Genomic DNA, 20,298 nt, shown 5'->3' on the forward strand with positions numbered 1-20,298 from the left:
CTCGGCAGCCCCGCTGCTTGCAACCCCCCTCGGGGGAGCGGGCGAGGGCTATTTTTGTCCGCCCCATTTTGCGGACACCATGTTGTCACCCAAACGGTTGCGCGGCTTGGGAGCGGCGCGGGCAGCTTGCAGGGACGGGCACCCACGGCTCCTCCCAGGGCACCCACAACATGGAGGAGATGCCCTCGGGTTTGGAAAGACCGAGAAGGCAGCAGCAACAGCAAACTCTGAGCCAGAGGAAGGTTTTCCTGGGAGTAAGGGCACCTTCGAGGCACCGATGACATAGCCCTGGGAACTGGGGGTCTCCAGGAGGGTGGTGGAGGGCGAGACGCTGAAAAAAGTGCCATCTTGCTGAGACTTGGAGGCTGTACATGGCGGCCAGAAATAGCCCGGCTGGCCTCCTCCTGGGGTGGGCTGGCTCCGTCCCAGCGCGGGCAGAGCTGCCAGACGAGGCCAGGCAGCCCCGGCCGGGATGGGGCACTGGTCCAGCGGGAAGGTGGGGCATGGGGAGGAGAGTCAACCCCCGTGGGCTGAGAGGGTGCTGTCACGGGGGCTCTTTTGACTTGCTTGCCTCTTCCACCTGCAGCCTCCCCAGAAAAGCAGCTGCATTCCCACAGCCCTCCCCGCCGCCGCCCGCCCCGCGTAGCCCACCAGCATGGGGAAGGAGAAGACTCATATCAACATTGTCGTCATCGGACATGTGGACTCTGGGAAATCCACCACCACCGGGCACCTCATCTACAAATGCGGGGGCATTGACAAAAGGACCATTGAGAAATTTGAGAAGGAGGCTGCCGAGGTGAGGATCGGTCCCCCAGCGTGCCCCCCACCCCCCGCTCCCACCCCCAGGGATGCTCCACACTGACGCCCCACAACTGTCCCACGGGCGATACTCCCCTTCTCCTGGCGTTGCCCTTCTCGTACTTTCTCTTTCTCCCTTTGTTCCCGACTCTTTTTTCTTCCCGCTGTACCTCTGGGTCTTCCTGACTCCTCTGGCCTTGGGAAAACAGGCCATTTGGGCGCTCGCCACCCTCTTCTCCGGAGCTGGGAGACTCCCTGCTGTGGGCTGTTAATGAGGGCAGGGGCACGGCGAGGTCTGCAAGATGGGGTTAGGGTTCTGGAAGAGCCACAAACCGTAGCGCTTCAGGGCATGAAATTCCTTCTAAATATTGTGCACAAGGAAGAAAACCTGATAATCCCTCACTGCCTAGTGCAGGACTCTCTGAATTTCACTCTAAAGCATCTATTTCCAGTGCCTGCTGGGGACGAGGTGGAGCATCAGCTGGACCACTCGTTTGATCCAGTTTGTTAAAAACCCCATTCTCATTTTTCTGAAGCATATGGCCTGATGTGTAGCTTGATTGGTAGCCTTTAATCTAGAAAAGCTGGCATGAAGTATGAGCATTTAAGTTAAACCCTTTTGTTTAACTCTTATAATGATGACATTTGCAGCAATGTAATAGTCCGTGCGTTTAGCAGGCTGTCACACAGTAAAGCACAACCCAATACCTATAAAGTTGCAAATACAAAGATTAAAGAGGAAGAAATAACCTTGGGGAGAAAAATGTGAATTGGAAGCTCTCAGAAATTAATGATGGTAAATTCTAGAGAGGTGGGTGAGCCAGGAAAAGACTGGCTGTGTGATTGATAGAGCAGATCTGGTCTCTCAGAAGATGGCTTGTCGTCATCATTCCAGGATTCCTTAATGCAGATGTCCCTTGATTATTATTTTTTTTTTTCTGGACCAGATCCCACATTTCAATGAAGAAAAAAAAATTAAAAATGTTTACAGAGCTGCCACTCTTGATTAGATGTTTTGCTGTCTGTCTGTCTGAGCCCTTTGCATTTGCTGATAGCGTCCGAGCCAAACCACCCATTTTCCTTCCTCGCTGGCAGCCCTTTTTTCCAGCCCTTAAGCAAAGAGCTTCTTCCTTCATACAAAATGATCCCTCTCCCCCCTGCTTTAAAATGATCGCTGATATCCCTCTCTGTGTTTCCCCCCTTTACCTACAGATCGGCTATGGCGTGATTAGGTTATCGTAGATGTGACTGCGGTTATTTTAATTGAACAGACACTTTCACTGACTTGCCAGAATACACGGGGACTGGAAGCTGCTATTAATAGCCTATTGACTGAGCTTACAGACTCCATTTTCTGATGCAGGGCTGGGGAAGGGTTTTCTTCCATTAGGTGGCATTCGCAGGAAATGGAGGCCTGCGTGCACCCAAAAAGCCAACAAAAAAAACAGGGTCTGATTTTTTTTTTTAAGAGAAGAAAGCAAGGCTTTTTCTTTTTTTCCTTTTGACTCAAGCGCAGAGGTAACAGTATCTCCGAAAGGAAAGTTGTTCTATTTTAAAAAATTCAGCATTTGTGGTCTCCAGATAGAAAGCTGTCCCTCCGCTGGGGTTTGATCAAGGAAAATCAAGCTGTTTCTGGCACTGAACAGGGAAGGTATTGTGCAAAGCTGGATAATACCCTGGTTTTTTGGTTGTAGTTTTTTTTTTCCCCCCAACAACAGCTCTGGGTAACTGAATATACCTCGTGAAAGGAGGGGAACTGTTTTCTAAATAAAGGATGTCATTTGTCTTCGAGTTACGTATGATGCCGAGTTCTGGGGGGGTCACACGAGATGGCTGGCTGTTTGTGTGCAATAAGGTGCCGATTCCCACTCGGCTCCCGCGGGAGGGCCAGGGGTCTGCTCTGTGCCTCAGTTTCCCCATCCAGAAGTGAGAGAATAGGCTGCCGATGGCTGAAAGGCTGTGGGATGTGCTGATTGAGCTCCTGCCCGAGAACTACCCATTATTAATGAATTGCACAAAATGCACCGTTCCTCGGTGTCTCTCTGCCATTGTCAGCATTAAATGAGCACACTCTAACGACCCCCTCCCTTCTCCCCTGGCAGGAGAGGGGTTCGAGAGCGTTAACCCCCCAGCTCCTGCTCTGCCTCCTCACTAAGCCCAATGCCTAGGAGGATGCTTAGGAGCAGAGATTTGATTCTGGGTTTTTTCCTCCCCCTGACTGCCCGTCCCGCAGGTGCGAGAACTCGCAGGGGCATCACCCTTTCGACCTGGTTTCCCCTCCTTGGAGGGAGGCTTGCCCCTGGCTTTAGGATTTTGCCTGTAATCCTCCGGAGCAAGCTGCAAAGTCATCGCAGCGCTCAGCTGTTACATAAATGGGCCAGCACCGTTAATTCCTTGTGCCGGCCGAGCACGGGGCGGGAGCGCGGAGCCGGGGCAGAGCAGCCCCTGGGCAGGACACGTTCAGATGTGATGCTGCGTGAGGCTTCTCGGTGAGAATCATCACTGCAGCGTTTGCTGCCTGCGATCGGGAAGCACTTCCCTCTGGACCGGTGATTTATAATTGCCCATAATGAATTTATGCATTGATACTCCAGAAGAAACCGCGGTTGCAGAGAACGCCAGGATGGATGGATGGGAGTCGGGGTATCGCAGCTCTGTCCTTGCACAGCGGTTAGAGCCCATTAAATCATCCATGAATGACCTAAATTCCATTTTCCATCTTAAACAAAGCCTTGCATCTGAGGCTAAGAGCTGATGACCGATGCCCATTAACCCTTTGCTTCGGCCGGGCTCCCCAGGCTGCTCCGGCACACAGCCCGATCAGCCAGGGGTGGTCTTGAGCTGCCCCATCTCTGCGTGGGCATGATCCCAGCTCGGAGTGGGCACGCCACCTCCATGCTGGGGTGGGGGGAAGTCTGGCTCTTCCTGATGACATGACGTCAAAGGACACCAACCCAAAGAATAAAGTGGTTCAGAAGTGACATCATGGTTTTACCAAGGAGTGTGCTTTATCACAGGATGGAGAGATTTACTGTAGCTGATCTCACCCAGCATGATTTTATGCATTACAATGTCAGCTGAGATTTTGGCCATTTGGCAACAACAGTTGGTCTGGCTGCAGCTCACAGTAGCTTTTTGTGTGAATTCGCACACTGTGGCAAAAATCAATCACGTTTCTATTCTGCTCATAGCAACCATCTCGCATTTCGTTTTCTTTTAACCCATTCCCCTCCCTGGTCTCACTCATGCAGCAATGCCCTTTCTCGCCAACCAACTGTCTCACAAGTTGGCTTTATAGATTAAAATGCAACAATAAGAAGCTTTTCACCGTTGCTGTATAGTTGTGTAGCAGCATGATTTCCCAGCAGCAGTGCTGGTGTTCCATGAAGGAAACCTTGTGGGTCACACTGGTTCCAACTCCTGTCCATCCAGCCCCACTCACAAATTCACTTCAGAATTCTTTCAGCCTCTCCTCCATCCTGTTGAGGAACATGTTGAGGACAGTCTCTCCTGTCACCTGTATTTATTAGTAAATAAATCATGGCTGCCACTGAATTTAGGGTATTTTGCCTCCAATGTTTGCAACATGATCCTCTGCCTATGTGAGCTTGGGATGTGCCCCAGAGGGTAGGTTGCTGGTATCAGTGCTATGGACTTGGGTTTCTCACCAGCTCTTGCCTTTGTGTTGGCCAGATGGGGAAGGGGTCCTTCAAATACGCCTGGGTGCTGGACAAACTGAAGGCCGAGCGCGAGCGTGGCATCACCATTGACATCTCGCTGTGGAAGTTTGAGACCACCAAGTACTACATCACTATCATTGATGCACCTGGCCACAGGGACTTCATCAAGAACATGATCACTGGGACCTCCCAGGTGAGAAATGGTGGCCAGAGGGCGGGGGGCTGCCCGAGGTGGGAGGCTGAGACTTGCTGATGAGCCCAGGGTCACATAGGTGCTGTTGGTGTCCTTTTGGAGGTGAGTAGTTGAGACAGCAGACGTCAAGTGGCATTGAGCAGGGTCCATGCAAGAGGACCAGGGGACCCAGCTCGCCATGATCCTGTACATTCCTGGGCATCTGGGAGAAGGGGCTTCCTTGGGCACAGAGAAGTTGTTTCTCCACCCCATCTCCCCTTCTTGGAGGAGGTGGAGATGAATATGGCCTCCCTGCGAGGTGGCATGCTACGACTTACAGGCCTTTTTGCGAAGGTGTCTTCCACATTATTTTAGACTCAGCCAACTGAGGTATACAAGAAACTTCTAACAATCCCGTGGGTTTTATTGGCTAAAGGAGACTCCCTGGGTCTTTTCTCCTTCCTTTTTCTTGAAACAGCTGTCTTTGTCCCATAAACCACATCACATCATTGCCAAAGTCCATGGTCTACCCTTCCAGGGTAGGGCAGTTTCCCCTCGTTGCACTGCAGGGCATTCCTGCATCTCACTGTGGTTGACAGGTGCTGGATGAGCCCTGCTGCATGCCCAGTGAGATTCCCACTGTGATGCCGGTTGGGCTGGGCATGGCTTTCCGTCAAACCCAGGCAGCTTCTGCTGTGGGCTCTGGGTACAGAAGTAAGTCAGAGAACACAGCTTGCATGGCTGTATCCACCACCCAGGGAGATTAGTTGCAAGACTTCAGCAGAGTTTTAGATAAGGCCTTGCCTGTGCCTCTCTAAATGATCAAGATGAGGTCCTGGTTGGAGTTATGCAACCTGGAGGGACCCACCCTGGTTTCCAACCCTCGTTGCAAAACAGTTGGCAAGTCTGAAATAACACAGTTGGGTCAGTTTTGTGGTAGACCAGCAGGATTATGGGTAGCAGCTGGCAGGGAGTCTGTCCAAGCCATGACTAGTGTTCATCTGGGACTCACTCAAAGCTCTCAGGGGTGTCACCGGGTGCAGTGCTCTCTGGGGGCAGAAGCAATTCATTAGCTCTCTCCTCCCAGGCTGACTGTGCTGTCCTGATCGTTGCGGCCGGCGTCGGTGAATTTGAAGCCGGTATCTCCAAGAATGGGCAGACTCGTGAGCATGCCCTGCTGGCTTATACCCTGGGGGTGAAGCAGCTCATCGTGGGCATCAACAAGATGGATTCCACAGAGCCTCCGTACAGCGAGAAACGCTACGATGAGATTGTCAAGGAGGTCAGCGCCTACATCAAGAAGATCGGCTACAACCCAGCCACAGTTCCCTTCGTGCCCATCTCGGGCTGGCATGGAGACAACATGCTGGAGCCCTCTCCCAACGTAAGTGTGCATTGTGGTGGACTTTTCCTCCCACCCTGACTATCCTGAGCCAGGCTGGAGCTGACATCCGTGCTCTGAAAACCGCAGGCACATTTCATGCACCCGTTGTGCGTAATGGCCCGTGTTGCCAGCGTAGATGTGTTTTTGTCACGTAGCTCTGATTGTGCTGAGCCGGGATGAATGGGCGCACTGTTCATGGGCACATTGGTTGCTGTACCATGGCCAGACACCCCAGTGGCTAAACATGAGCATCTTCAGGAAATGATGGCTTTGCTTCTAGGATGTGATTTGAAGGTTTCGCATCGTCAGACCCATAATGACGTTAGAGCCATCCGCAGCAATTGTCACTCTCAGCAGGAACATCATGTGTGTTTTTAGGGCATTGTTTTCTGAGGGAAATAACACGATCTGGTCACAGGCTTGGAACAGCTCCCATCCCACAGGCGGGCTCCCGCATGTTGGGTATCAGGTACCCTTTCCCATCGCTGCCGTATGCCACTGAGGCAGCCGCACCTCCGGTTACAGTGCTGGGATCTCACTTCTTAAGGGGACTTTTGCCTGGGGAGGTACCAGGTTTCCCATGCCAAAACCATAGTTTCCTTGAGCATCCCTTTGGGGTGAGTCCTTGTCCAGCTGATTTTGACAAGGTCTCTCCCTGTGCAGCAGTGATGGGGATGGTGGGCACACACAAAGGCAGGGTGCTCTGGGTGGGCCCTTGCCATGATTTCGTATGACAGCAGGGGAGAAAGAAGAGCTTGAAGAAGGATGGGGACCCTTGGTGGGCAGGCTGCCAGTAGCAGTCGTTACTCTGACGCTGTTTTTTTGGAGAGAAAGCTACCCCAGCTTTAGACTTCTAAAGAAATTATGAGCTGGAGAGTTCTGGCCAGAGGAAGGTCCCTGCTCTCCTGCTGGCTTCTGGGTGACCTTGAACAAGTTGCTCAGACCAGAAACCCTCAGCCATCCCTTGTAGAAGCAATGAGAAATTTGATGCTTAAAGGGGCTTTAGGACTTCACCTGTGGATTATGGGTCCGGGCTCTACGGGGAGGGAGGCAACGTATGAGTATAGCAGCAACCGAGGGAGGTCAGGGATCACGAGCCTGAGCTAGAGGAGTGCTGCAATGCAAGCTTGCACCGACACGAAACACAGCTCCTTGGGGAAGGAGATCTTACTTGGGGCTGGCTTGGAAGGAAGGAATTTTTGGAGTCCTTGGGAGGTTCCTGTCCCCTGTGGAGCAGAGCTGGGATAAAGGTCAACCGCGGCCATGCCAAACCCCGCCGCATAGTTCCTGGGTGCCTCAAATCAGGCAGGCCCCAAATGTCAGCAGCTGCTGGGCTGGGAAGATGATCCCAAATAATTCTGCTATTAATAGGCTGCAGAGGGGAGGCACAGAGCAGGATGGGCCTTGATGGCCCCCTTCCTCCGGACGGAGCATGTTCTCAAGATGATGTGCTGCCCAGGAGAAGGCAGGAGCTGAAATAATTCTCCCCTTTGCTGTAAGGAGGTAGCTGGCTCTGGGGTGGGTTCCCAGGAGCTGGGCAATTGGGAAGAAAGCCTGGCCAGAGGGCTGGATGAGCACGAGCTTTGCTGGAGAGGGTGCAGAGTCCTCCCCATGCTGTGGTCCCAAGGAGGTCCCCATCCTGCCTTTTCCAGGACACCAGCTTGGGGCAGACTCCTCTTTCCCATGTGGCACCCCATCTAGGAAAGCTTGAGCAGGAAGCCAGTGTAGATATCTCTCCTCTCATTCCTTGACTGAAAAAGCTCTTTTTTTCAGTCACAATTTTTGGTGGGGTTTCACTGAGGATCAAGGCAAGTGACTTCTCTGTCTGTCAGGGGACTTACCAGAAAGCGGGGATTAAAGCTGTGACGTCCCCGCAGCTCCCGTCGCCTCTGGGCGAGGGGAGGTGCGGTGGTACGTCAGGCTGGAGCCAGCTCTGTGTGGGAGACTCCAGCCCACGTCCCTGTCGCACGGCAGCCCAAGGCCAACTGCACAAAATGACGGCTGGGCTGCACTTGCATCAAGGTTTGGCATTTGAGAGCTTTTTGGCAAATGGGATTTTATGTGACGCCAGCTTTCTGTTGCTGCAGCTGACAGAACTGGGCCATTCGATGTGGTTTGGGAGACTTTCACCCCGTGGGGTGCTGCAACACAAACACACCTGATGTGTGGTGCAAGGGAGCCTGGTGGCCCGGGGCTGCAGCCTCCATGATGGGCTGCGTGGGTGGGTGTGGTGGGATGCTCACGGGCTGGGTAAAATCAGAGAAAGGTGACTGCTCTGTCAAATGCATTTGGGGTGCAAAAGCGTTGGAGCTCAGCTGTTATTCACGGGGGCTTGAGCCTGCAGTTTAGCCTGTCTGGCTGTGGGGTTTGGTCAGATCCTGCTTTGCCTATAGGAGTTGACCCTACAATAGTCCACTATTCTATAGTGGAATAGGAATTGCTTTTTGGGAAGCAGATCTGGGAAATACATGGGAGAGATTTTACTTGCGTGGCCCTAGGAGGCAGCACAAACCAGGTTTTGCAGATGCTTCTCACCCTGGGGCCATGCCGAGGTTGCTCAGAGTGAACTTGCTCCCAGAAGGTGTCAAAGCACGTCTTTGATCCTTGGGATGTCAGAGGTTTTCTGGATAAAGCACCGAAAGGAAAAAGGATGGCGCTGACAGCCAGGCATCGCGGGGCAGAGGTTGCCATTTCTGCATGTCCCCAAGCTGTGCAGGGGCAGAGGGACGGGACCTGCGGGCACACGGGTGGCCGTCACCCTGCAGAGCAGAGCCTGCGGGCAGGCGGCTGCCCGGCGTTTCGGGACAAGCGCCAGCAGGCTGGGGGGAAGGTCTGAGTCATCCCGCGCATCACATGCGTCTCTGTCACCGGCTGGATGGATTTGTCATTTCGCTGAGCTGTTAGCCGGGCGCTGGGGCCGGCTGCGTGGCAATAGCTGCAGTGCCCGGGGAAGGATCCCTCTTCAAAAGTGTCCCCAGGCTCCTCCTGCCACTGCCACCAAGGAGGTCAGCCGGTGTCAGCCGTGACCCTCCGAGGGAGGCTGACCTGAACACGTTCGATGCAGGCTGAATTCCCTGGCTGGTTCCAGCTCTTCCCGTCGCTCCCTCCCGAAAGTGGTGCAGGCTGCAGGATGGGAAACCAGCCGTGGCATAGCCGTGTCCTCCAGGGATTGCTGTGAAACTGGGGGCACTTTGGGGGTCCCGTTTCACCCCTGGCCCAGCCCAATACCCAATGCACTGTGCCACCGATGATGGTGCCTAAGGAAAAAGCCACATCCATAACGCGTGCATGGCAGCGTTTTACATCTGGGCAGGAAAATGTTGTCTAAACCTCTCTGCAGAGGAAGGGGGGATGTCGTTGCAGACTCTGACCTCTGTTTGTTGTGTCAGGGTTGTTTAAGACCCCAGGACTGAATTTTTCTTGCCGGCAAGCCCCAGGCATTGCTACAGCTTCCAAATGTGCAGCATCACCCCAAGAAAGCACTGCATCAAACCATGGCCTCTGCTGAGCACATTTCCCTACCTCTCTGCCTCTTTTCTGGCCAATTTTAGCTCCAAGGGTCCAATTTAGGGTAGGAGGAGAGAGCACCTGTGAAAAACAGTCCTAGTGCAAGCTTTCCAGCATCCTCCCAAGCCAGGGTTTAAAAACCAAACCCTGGAGGGGTGATAGCAGGAGCAAGCAGGGAGAAGAAACTCGGCTCCCAGGACTGAAGGTTGGGTGCTCTGTAGCTGGGAGGCCCTGTGGTCCCTGTTCCGTCATTGCTGGAGTGCAGTTTCCAGGGAGCTGGCATGGGAAGGCAACATCCTCAGGTTGGTGTTGGGAATGGGGACTGAGTTTGCTGGATTTAACCATTTCCACCCTTTTTCTCCTGTTAATGGATGTTTCGCACATTTCTAGGAGAGAGGGGGGAGGCTGAGCAAGGGGGTGCAGATAAGCCTGCAGGGATAGTGGAGTGAAAAGTCCCCAGGTGAAGCCAGTGCATGGTTGGACTGACTCCATGAAGGTTGTCCTGGTGGGTCACCTCTCCGGGATCACCTCTGGGCGCTGAAGCTGGGCACACTCAGTGCATGTTGTTCCTGCTGCTCTGTTTCCAGATGCCTTGGTTCAAAGGCTGGAAGGTGGAGCGCAAGGAAGGCAACGCCAGCGGGGTGTCCCTCTTGGAGGCACTGGACACCATCCTGCCCCCGACCCGCCCCACAGATAAACCCCTGCGCCTGCCCCTCCAGGACGTCTACAAGATCGGAGGTGAGCAAAAGCCTTACCACTGTCCCTCTTCCCCCTGCTTGAACCGGAGTCTTCGTTCCGTGGGAATTTGGGAATGACATTTCTGGGTATTAGGAAGCTGGAGGGATTGGACTCAAACGTGAGATGATGTTGGGGAGAAGGGTGTTAGCTCCAGGGCAAAGACCTAAGACTGGGCTGTCAGGGCTTGAAGGGTAACATGCCCGAAGGTGCCCAGGGACCGGAGAGGAGCAGCAGGTTTGTGAGCTCTCCCCAGGGAATACGCGATGCCAAAATGGCTGCAAATTTGGGTGTCCCAGAGGTCACAGCTGGCAGGGCAAGATGGAGGCATCAAAAACTTGCTGGGGCCCAGATGAGGGACAAGGCCAGCGGGGAGGGCCACTGTTGAGGCCGATGCACGGCGGCTTGGCCGCAGTCTGCCCGTGCTTCCCAAATGCTGGTGTCCATCACCAGCACCTCCATCTGCCGAGCTGGACCGCGGCACCAGCCATGTAGGGAGCGCATTGGTCGATGCGTCTCCCTTTCCCTCTGGAGCGGTGATGGGGACACTTTTCCAAGCTATAAATACCCCGTGGGCTCTCTGATCTGCTGGCAGCAGCGGGCAGCCCTGCTGACTCCCCGGCTGCTGGATCAGGCAGGCACAGGCGTTTCCAGCCGTTTTCCACACTTTTCCAAGGATGTGTACACTGCAGAGACCAGGCAGGGATTAGACATGGGTTTTAGCAGGCTCTTTAACGCAGTCTTTTGTTTGCAATGGAGATGAAAGGTCTGTGACGGTGATGAACGGATGGTGAGCAGGTCTGTGTCCTCCCCTAGCTCAACTGGGGGAAAGAGATACGGTTTTACCATTAGGCAGGTCCTTAGAGAGCCGAGACACCGTGGGACGGGGGGAGGTGGAGGCAGCAGGGAGGATGTGGAGGAGCTGACGGTTCCAGCCAACATCCCCAACTGCTTTTCATGGTTATTTCTCTTAATGGTTCTTCATCCGACTCCAAAGGTGAGTTTTCCCGATGTCTCCTGATGACACAGGGTGTAATAGGTCCCCTTCATTTAATTAGCCACCCTCGTTCCCTGGCACAGCTGGGCTTCATCCCGTGCTACTGGTGTGGCCGTCAGGGATATGGAGCGTGTTGTTGCGTGCACGCAGTGAGGTGCCCAGTCTTCCACGCAGGAGGTGCCACAGCTGGTGCAAAGGAAGAGCTTCCAGGGCACATGGGTTGCTCAGGGCCTTCTGATTCTGGTGTAACTCCCTTTTTACAAACTGTTGGGTAGAAAGGACAGACGTAGTATCTTTGAAGACTCTAATGTTGACCTTGCAGCTAAAATCTGAGGGGGTTTTTTGCAAGAAGTAAATGTGGTCTTTGCTGAAAACCACTGATCTTGCTTTTGCTGCAGCCAGGCTCTGGCCCAAGGATATGCCAAGCAGGTTACATTTTGTTCTGCTCTGTCTTTGTCCCCGCAGGGATCGGCACAGTCCCCGTGGGCCGGGTGGAGACTGGCATTCTGCGGCCCGGCATGGTGGTCACCTTTGCACCCGTGAACATCACCACTGAGGTGAAGTCTGTGGAGATGCACCACGAGGCCCTGAGCGAGGCTCTGCCCGGGGACAACGTTGGCTTCAACGTGAAGAACGTCTCCGTCAAGGACATCCGCCGTGGGAACGTCTGTGGGGACAGCAAGTCGGACCCGCCGCAGGAGGCAGCGCAGTTCACGTCTCAGGTCAGCTGAGCTGGTGGTGCCACCATGCATGGTTTGTCACCATCTGCTGGCTCCCAGCCCTGCCCTGATGCCACTCTGTCCCCCAGGTGATCATCCTGAACCACCCCGGCCAGATCAGCGCCGGCTACTCACCCGTCATCGACTGCCACACCGCACACATCGCCTGCAAGTTTGCCGAGCTGAAGGAGAAGATCGACCGGCGCTCTGGCAAGAAGCTAGAGGACAACCCCAAGTCCCTGAAATCGGGTGATGCAGCCATCGTGGAGATGATCCCCGGCAAGCCAATGTGTGTGGAGAGCTTCTCCCAGTACCCACCCCTTGGTAAGGGAAGGGCTCTTTTGAGGTCTCATGCAGAAGAGCATGAAGTCTCTCCAATTGTAGAGCTCGCACCAGACGTGCTGAGCCTCTCCCAGTTAACTCTCCCTCCCACCAGTTAGACTGGGGAGGGAGCGAGCATGTTTTGTTGCTCCCCCATGTGCTGGGGCTGCAAAATCTGATGCATGAACTTTGTTAGGGCTGATGGGGTGGGACGGGCTTTCTTCTGAGCTGGGTTTCCAAAGGCAGGGCTGGGTTTTCCCTCTGGGAGCAATAGGGCCTTTCCTTCAAAGTGGCTAAACCCTGATAGATTCTGAATGCAGAAATATTTTTCAGCTTCCCCATCTCTGCCTTAAAACACAACTGGTCAGGAGAAGAAAGAGGGAAGTTTGCTCAGCAGAAGACACCTTTTAATGCAGGGAAGCCCCTATTTCTTTCGATAATGTTGCACATCTGGAAGCTTTAGCGATGCCGGGAGCTTGCAGAGAGCAGATGTGATTTAAGTTGCATAAGTAGCCAAACAGAGAGGAGCATCAGGCCGGCTTGGCGGTCAGAGCAAACATTGGTGGCTCAGGGCTCGTTCCTGCAGGAACCTGCTCCAAGGACGGGGTAACGCATGGCACCAGGAGTGGCTGGCGTAGATCCCACCGTCTCCCCCCCAGGAAGATCTCAGCCTTAGGGAGGGCAAGGCGGCCACGTTTCCCTCACATCCCCCCTCTCTCCACCCTCCAGGCCGCTTCGCTGTCCGTGACATGCGGCAGACCGTGGCTGTGGGCGTCATCAAGAACGTGGAGAAGAAAAGCGGTGGGGCTGGTAAAGTCACCAAGTCTGCCCAGAAGGCCCAGAAGGCTGGAAAATGAATTGTGGGCTCCCAGTGCATCGCGCAGAAACCACCCCTGACACCAGGACGCTGCCACCGTCTCCCCCGGGCGCATGTGTGCACATCAGCTTGTAAGAGTTTATATGTCAACGACTGGATGCTCACCATTAAGGTCCAATGGAAATTCTTTAAAAGGAAAAGCATGTTCCAGCGTTTGTGAGGCTTCATGTTAATTTTACCAATAAAACTGGTGCAACATCCACAGTGGAAAAAAAACCCACCACCACCAAAAAAAAAAGCCAAACAAAAAAAACCCCAAACAAACCAACCAACCCAAAAGGTGTGGAGCTCTGTGTGTGCGTCTGTCATTGAGAGGGGCTGGTTTTCATGGGTTTCCTGTAGTCCCACTTAGAGCAGATGGTGGGGATGGGCACAAGTAGGGCTGGGATGGAAATTTGGAGGAAGGAGAAGAGCTTGGCACCCATATTCAGTTACTCAGTGCCCAGCCCTTCCCCAGCTCTCTCCCGTTGACCGATGCAGGTCCCTGGTCTGATTCCCCCAGCCTAAAGCAGGGGCTGTTCTTACCGCAGGCCGGGTTTTGATATTGTCCTTAGCCTGCTCAACCTTCTAATATCAATTATCAGGACCTTTATTATAATTTTTTCCATGCAAAATAAGCTTAAGTTAACCTGCTAAAGTTATGCCATTTAAAGAGAGAAAATACCACACCCCATGCCTCCTTGAAGGGCCAGCAGGATGGCTTTTATTCTTTATAATACCCCATCATTTTGGGAGAAGTGGCCAAGGCTGCCTTCTCTCTACACACTTCTTTGCCTCCCACACGGCAGATCCTCCAGCCCTTTCCAAACAACGTGACAGGAACGTTTCTCCCCACGACTGAGGCCGCGTGCTGGAGCCCAGGCGTGACTCAGGACTCCCAAGAAGCCCCAACACTCATGGTCTTCACCCAAGATGGTGTCTTGGCTGCCATTGCAAACTTGCGGCCCGGGGCAAGGTCAGCGCCTCTCCCCACGCGAGCCAGCGTCAGCTGTCCCCGTCCAAAGGGCTGTGGTTGCCCAGTGTTTTGGACTGACCAAAATGCAACAGCCGGCTGCTTTGAGGGGAAAAGGGTGGGAGCACTGAGCCTGGGAACGAGCAGGAGGTGGTACAGCCGGGCAGGGTGGTGGAGGGAGGAGGTGTGAGGGTGCTTCTGGGGACCTTTCCGAGGGATAGTTCCTCCCTGAAGGTGGGGTTGCCAGCGTGCTCGGGCATCCTGAGGTTGTCTGTACTCATGACTCGGCTCTTAGGAGAAGCCACAGCGCCGGGAGCGGACGCCATGCAGGGGCTCCGTGAAGGACTGCATCACGCGAGGTCCTTCCCAGGAGAGCTCCAGAGGCACAAGCATCATTACTGTTTGTGTTGCAGGAGCCCTTAATGATCCTAATTAACATCTGATGCTCCGCAGGGCGAAGTGCCCCCAGGCAGAGCCTGGAGGAGCTGACGCCAGGCTGAATTACAGAGCCTGCTGCGCGAAGCCACGCTGCCCGCTCCCCCAGCACCAACCCCATCCCATGCCCCGGTCTGACAGCAGGCAGACGTGTACCGGCTCACCGAGCCACCTTCCCCAAAACTGTGTGCGCAGGCCACCGAGGCTCCTCGCCCCCCCCCGCCCCCCCAGCTTCCCCAGCCACCAGCTTCCTCCATAGAAACCGATTTGATGCCCAAGGGTCTTTGCAGCATTTGGGCTCTATGAAGTGCTGGGTCCTCGGAACACCACAAATTGGAAGGGGATCTGGGGATCCCTCCAGGCACAGCACGACCGCGGGAGACGGCTGTTTGGCCAATGATAGGTTAATCTCATCTTCCAGCTGCTCCTGTACTTCCCAGCTCCCGAGGCATGTTGTCCTTCAGCCAGCGCGGCGGACTTGTGCCCCTTCCTGGGTATTTCCAAGCAGGGCAGGAGAACATCATCATGTGCATGTTTTTCCTTCATCCTCAAAAGCAGCAGGAGCAGGAACTCCTGTGGGAACATCCCTCCCGTGCTGTGCAGGAACCTCCAGCTCTCTGGTCCCCAGTGGAAGCCAGTCCCTGGCACAGCAGGGGTGGGGACAGCCTTGGAGTCAGGTGAGGGACAGAGAAGAGCAGACGCAAAGCCTGCACCTGATCCTCTACAGCTATTTTAAAAGCAAAAACAAGTTTAACACGACAGCTACGTTTCCATAGAAATATGCCAGGGGAGCTGTGAAAGATGCTCTGGGAGCGATGCAGAAGTGGTGCGGTAATTAACGGTGTAGCTGCAGAAAAGGAAAAATATAAAACCCAGAGGATTTAACTCAAAGCTGCTCACGGCAGGTCCAAATTTTCAGCATCATTTCAGTGCAGTTGGTACCCCAGCTAATCTGCAGGATCAGAAAAAAAGGCAAGCCCTGAAGAAGTGAGATGTCTGCAGCTGCAGCATCCCCTGTTTTGGGAGGTTTGGGTCAGGCTCTGTAGAGAGACAGAATTAACAGAAATATTCTAATTTAGACCCATTTCAAAGCATGAGGCTCAAAAAAAGAAAGCAAGTATGCTGAATTTCTGGGGATCTCAAATCGAAATCAATTGAAGCCATGACCTGCCTCTACCTGAACCTTGGGTTTTGAAGACTCATTGTGGATCTGGATTTTGGGATTGGACCTGTGACCCATCGTGTGCAAATCATTGCCTGACCCCCACAGGGCTTGCAGGCACACTGGGGACGATGCTTCGTTTGGGGCAGGTGACCCGTTTTGGGGTTCTACCAAAATTATAAGTGGCCCAACATCACCCTGAAGTGGGCCACAGATGGCTTTCAGCAAACCTTGCAGTGAACTCAAGTTGGTTCTAGAGCCATCAACACCGCGAGAAAGCAGGCGGGCGTTGCGTGGCCCGTGGCAGGTGCTATATAGGGCTGTGCTGGTGAGATGCATTTTAAAACACTGACTTCTCCTCTGATTCCTCCTGGTCATGGCCAGGTGCGCTGGGACCTCACAAGTGAGAACTCAGAGGTGTTTTTTCCTAGCAACTTTTTGTGTTTTGGAGGCTTTTTTCATCGCTGCCCTCCCTGCAGACGCCGCGGCAGATGCTTCCCCTCCATAGCAGTCTCAGCGATGCCATCTCGTGGAAAGAGGGACAAAGTCCTTCTGGAGCAGCTGCCAAGGAGAGGAGATCCAGTGCCACGTCCCACCTCTGCAAAGCCTGGCCCTGGCTGGCAGCGCGTCCGTAGTGAAGCAGAAGGTACAGCCTCGGGAGCTGCAAAGTGCTTATCGTTGTTTCTGTGGAGACCGGAGTTGGCGAATGTGATTATATTACCTGAAAGCTAAAGTTCGTGGGGGGAAAATTACTAGAGGTTGCAGGAAAGTCAAAGAGCATCAGGGCTGGCTTGCTCGTGAAGAGCCGATCAGCCCTTCGAGAGGGCGTTTGAGAAACCAATGGATCTGGAAGAAGAGGGAAGCTGAGGGCGTGGGGGGTGTGGACCAGCACCCAGTTTCCAAAAGGGGCATCGTCTCCAAGATGCACGCACACCCAATGCACAGCATGGCACCGATGCCTCGTTGGGTTTTCCTGATGGAGAAGGGAAGACCCCATGAACGGGACCATCCTCCAAGGCATGAGGCAGACCCCTCTGCCCATCCCTAGCCTGGTGCTGGCTGCCCTCATGGCACCCACTGGAGGGGGAGGAATGAGTAACTTCTCCTTTCCCACCTCCACCCCACAGGCCTCGTGTCTGGCTGTGCGCTGTTAATAATTTAAAGTAAGTTTCCTTAATCCACTGGAGCTGGTTGGCCGACTCAGCAAGCACTTTGGGCTGCTCTAAAAAATTTATAAGGCTTTTACAAGACTGCAAGTGGAATTCATGCTGCAGATGCTGAGCTGGGTGAATTCGAGCCGCCCGCTGGCCTTCCGCGCTTAGAGGCGAGTTAAAGCATCAAGCGCAACCCCTCGTCTGCCTGGTCACGTCCCTGCAGAAAGCCGGCACAGGCAGCACATCCCCAGGCAGGCTGCCGGCCTCCGGCACGCCGGTGCGGAGCGTAACGTGGCAGCTCGGGCACGCGAGAAAGCCTCTCCGATCGAGGCAGCCCCTTTCCCGTTGCTCCCTTCATCTGTCACCAGTCTCCCAGTATATTTTGCTGAACCTTAACCCCATGCGGGCAGTGAGGTCCTGCCTGGCTCGTGTTGACTCAAAAGCCATGATGACACCTGGAGCATTTTGATAGTGTTCGAAAACGGGCCCCACTATGCGGGAAGACCCAGCGGAGCTCTCCTGACCTTCCATCACGCAACCTTGGAAGCTGATGCCACCAACTGCCAGGGAGGCCAAGGTGCACTTCCAGCCCCCTGAGCACCAGCGTCGCCAGGGGACGTCACCCAAGTGGGTCCTGCCGTTGCCTGCTGGTCTCGGAGGTGCTGAACCATCTATGGTAGAGGAGGGAATGATGCGGATGCATCATGAAGTCCATGACTCTGTGACCTCGGAAAGTGAGTTCATCACTGGACAAGATCTTTCCCTGGGGGCTGTGCCCCAACAGCAGCTGCCTGCTTTCTCCTTGGCGGTTCCACAGCACATTTCATCTTGCAAAGCTGGGCTGCCAGTGGGTAGCTCTCCATCCAGCCTGGACATAAACCACGGCTGCTCTGCTCCCCAGCCCATGTTGCCGGGCTCGGGCTCTTTCCCGGAGCAGATCCCGGCGGTGTGGAGCACCCAGCTCTGAGCAGACGGCGCTGGGGCTCCCGCACCAGCCTGGGCAGTGCCTGGCCCAGCGGGGCTGAGGGGAGCTGCAGGCAGGAGCTTTGCTCTCGGGGCTTTTCATCCTTGGCTTTCCGTATGGCAAGCTGGTAACACAAAACCCTCGGAGTAAACGTCCTTGGGAAACAGATGATGGTCCAGATCTGAAGGGGGAAAAAAGGCTGATGGGGGCAGAGAATCCCCTCCCGTGCCTGAGTGGGTCTTACCTCTTCCATCCTCCTTCCACCTTAGAGTGCATCAGCCACTCTTGGCCAAATCCTGCCCTGGAGAGGCACAAATTCAGGGAGGAGGGTACAAGGGCCACTCAGCATTTTGTAACACGTGAAAGCCCAAACCTGTGAAGTTTTTACTCATTTCCTTCAACCACCTCCCTCTGCATCCCCCCATTTGAGATCCACATTCTCGGTGTGAGCCTGCGGTGCGTTCGCAGCCGGGGGAGCACAAAGCAGCGGCTCTGGCCAGGACGATGCACCATGCCCCATCCTCCTCCTGGGCTGTGCCTTCACCCCCGTGCAAAATTATTGCTGATTTGAAGGAGAACCTGATCTGTAACACAGCCCAGGGCCGAGCTCCCAGCCAGACAGCCCCTCCTGCCCCGAGCGAGCGCTCGGATGTCTCGGACGTTTCACGTAGAGATACTGCAGCATCTTCAAATAATTCATTTCAGCTCCATTCACAAACGCTCCTTCTATGTGTCAGGCTGCCTGCAAATTTAGGATGGCCTGGTTTTGCCTAGTCTAAATGATTTCTAAACATCCCTCATCTGGCACTATTTTCATGCTTTATATCTGCTAAACGCTTTTTGCAATCCCGGCCAGCCGCAGCGAGCGCCTGCCCACCGAGCACTTAGGAGTGATGAGTCTGGAAGCAGCCAGCATTCGGGATGGGGCTGCAAAAAGGGGAAAGAGGGGAGGATGATCCCCATATATCGTCTCTGTGGGGAGGTGATGGGGGTGAGAGCAGTCACTTAGCGAAGGCTGCAGGTTTCTGAGCCTGTGTTTTGTGCGGGGTGGGAGTACCTGGGGGTTCGTTGCCTGTACCGGCCCCTGCTGCTGCTCACACATCGGAGCGATGGGGAAGTCGTCTCCAGTGTGTGCCAGCTCCAAGGACACACTGAACTTCTCCCCAGCACTGACCTGTTCTCCACAACTACCTGAAAGGGTGTTGGTGGAGAGAAGAGACCACCACACGAGGGTGTTGGTCTCTTCTCCCAAGTAACCAGCGATAGGACGAGAGGAAATGGCCTAAAGTTGCACCAGGGGAGGTTTAGATTAGATATTAGGAAAAATTTCTTCACCGAGAGGGTGGTCAAGCATTGGAACAGGCTGCCCAGGGAGGTGGTGGAGTCACCATCACTGGAAGTGTTCAAAAAACGTGTGGATGTGGCGTTTCAGGACATGGTTTAGGGAACATGGTGGCGCTGGATTAATGGTTGGACTTGATGATCTTGAAGGTCTTTTCCAACCTTAGTGATTCTGTGATTCTGTGACCGCGGCGATGAGCGAGGGCAGCCTGTGCCAGGCGGGAGGTGGCTGCGATTAATGGAGTGGCACCAGCGTCTTGGATGCTCTGAGCAGTTCCCATCAGAGCGATTGCTGGGACGGAAGCCTGCAGCGGCACACCGATATGCTTTGGTGCCTCAGGCCATCTCCAGCCACAGATCTCCGTGGGGACCAAAGGCGCTGTGCAGGGGGGTGGACAGGGAGGGCTGGCTGAGGCTGACCACATCTTCAGGTGGAGGCAAAATCCCTCCTGCAGCGTGGCCTGGGCAGCTGAGCCATCGCCAGCTGACAGCTCGCTGTCAGGCTACAAACACAACTCATTTTTAAAACCGCCCTCCCCTGCTCTGCCCGCTGCCTGCGCACGTGGGAGCGTACGCAGAGATGCTGAGTGAGACATTTCTCGGGCACAGCCAGAACATCCGGATGCCCAGAGGACAGGAACGTTCTTTGGACCAGTGTGCGCAAGAGAAAGTTGCAAAAACAAAACAGGGGCTGCATGAAAATAGGGCTGGATGCGAGGAAATGTCATCCTGCAGACACAGCACCGGCTTCACCCGGGGAACCTGCCCCTCAGGCTCGCCCCTGCCTGCTTTGTCAAATACCCGGGCACCAAGGTGTTTAGCAGAGGCTCGCTGCCTCTGCGGTGCTCCCCACCGGATCCCAAAGGAGCCCACGAAGAAGCAGTTTCATGAGCAGCAGAACAGGGAGGGTCCAGTTTCCCACGGATTTGTGTTTTGAGAAGTCCTTGGGCGGTTCTCTGATGTCCAATGCAGTTGTGTGCATGCATCACCATCTCCCTCCGTGGGAGATTTCAGGGATTCTGTCCTCTCTCCGATCACATATTTTCACTTGTGGCAACCTGAAATGTCCCCCCTAGCTTTAATGAACCAAGATAAAA

The 20,298-nt window shown here is 54.4% G+C and overlaps 1 protein-coding gene across 1 annotated transcript; it reads left to right on the forward strand.

The window, feature by feature from the left end:
• Positions 1-655: 655 nt before the first annotated feature.
• EEF1A2 (eukaryotic translation elongation factor 1 alpha 2) lies at positions 656-13,605 on the forward strand (the record flags this gene model as incomplete). Its single annotated transcript, XM_082007331.1, has 7 exons — positions 656-799; positions 4,495-4,674; positions 5,741-6,037; positions 10,132-10,282; positions 11,742-11,998; positions 12,085-12,319; positions 13,046-13,605. 7 exons carry the CDS (start codon positions 656-658, stop codon positions 13,171-13,173), a joined length of 1,392 nt encoding a protein of 463 aa, XP_081863457.1. The 3' UTR covers positions 13,174-13,605.
• Between the last annotated feature and the right edge of the window lie 6,693 nt (positions 13,606-20,298).

The sequence above is a fragment of the Phaethon aethereus genome (genome assembly GCF_964289735.1).
Source record: "Phaethon aethereus genome assembly, chromosome: 16".
Lineage (NCBI taxonomy): Eukaryota > Metazoa > Chordata > Aves > Phaethontiformes > Phaethontidae > Phaethon > Phaethon aethereus.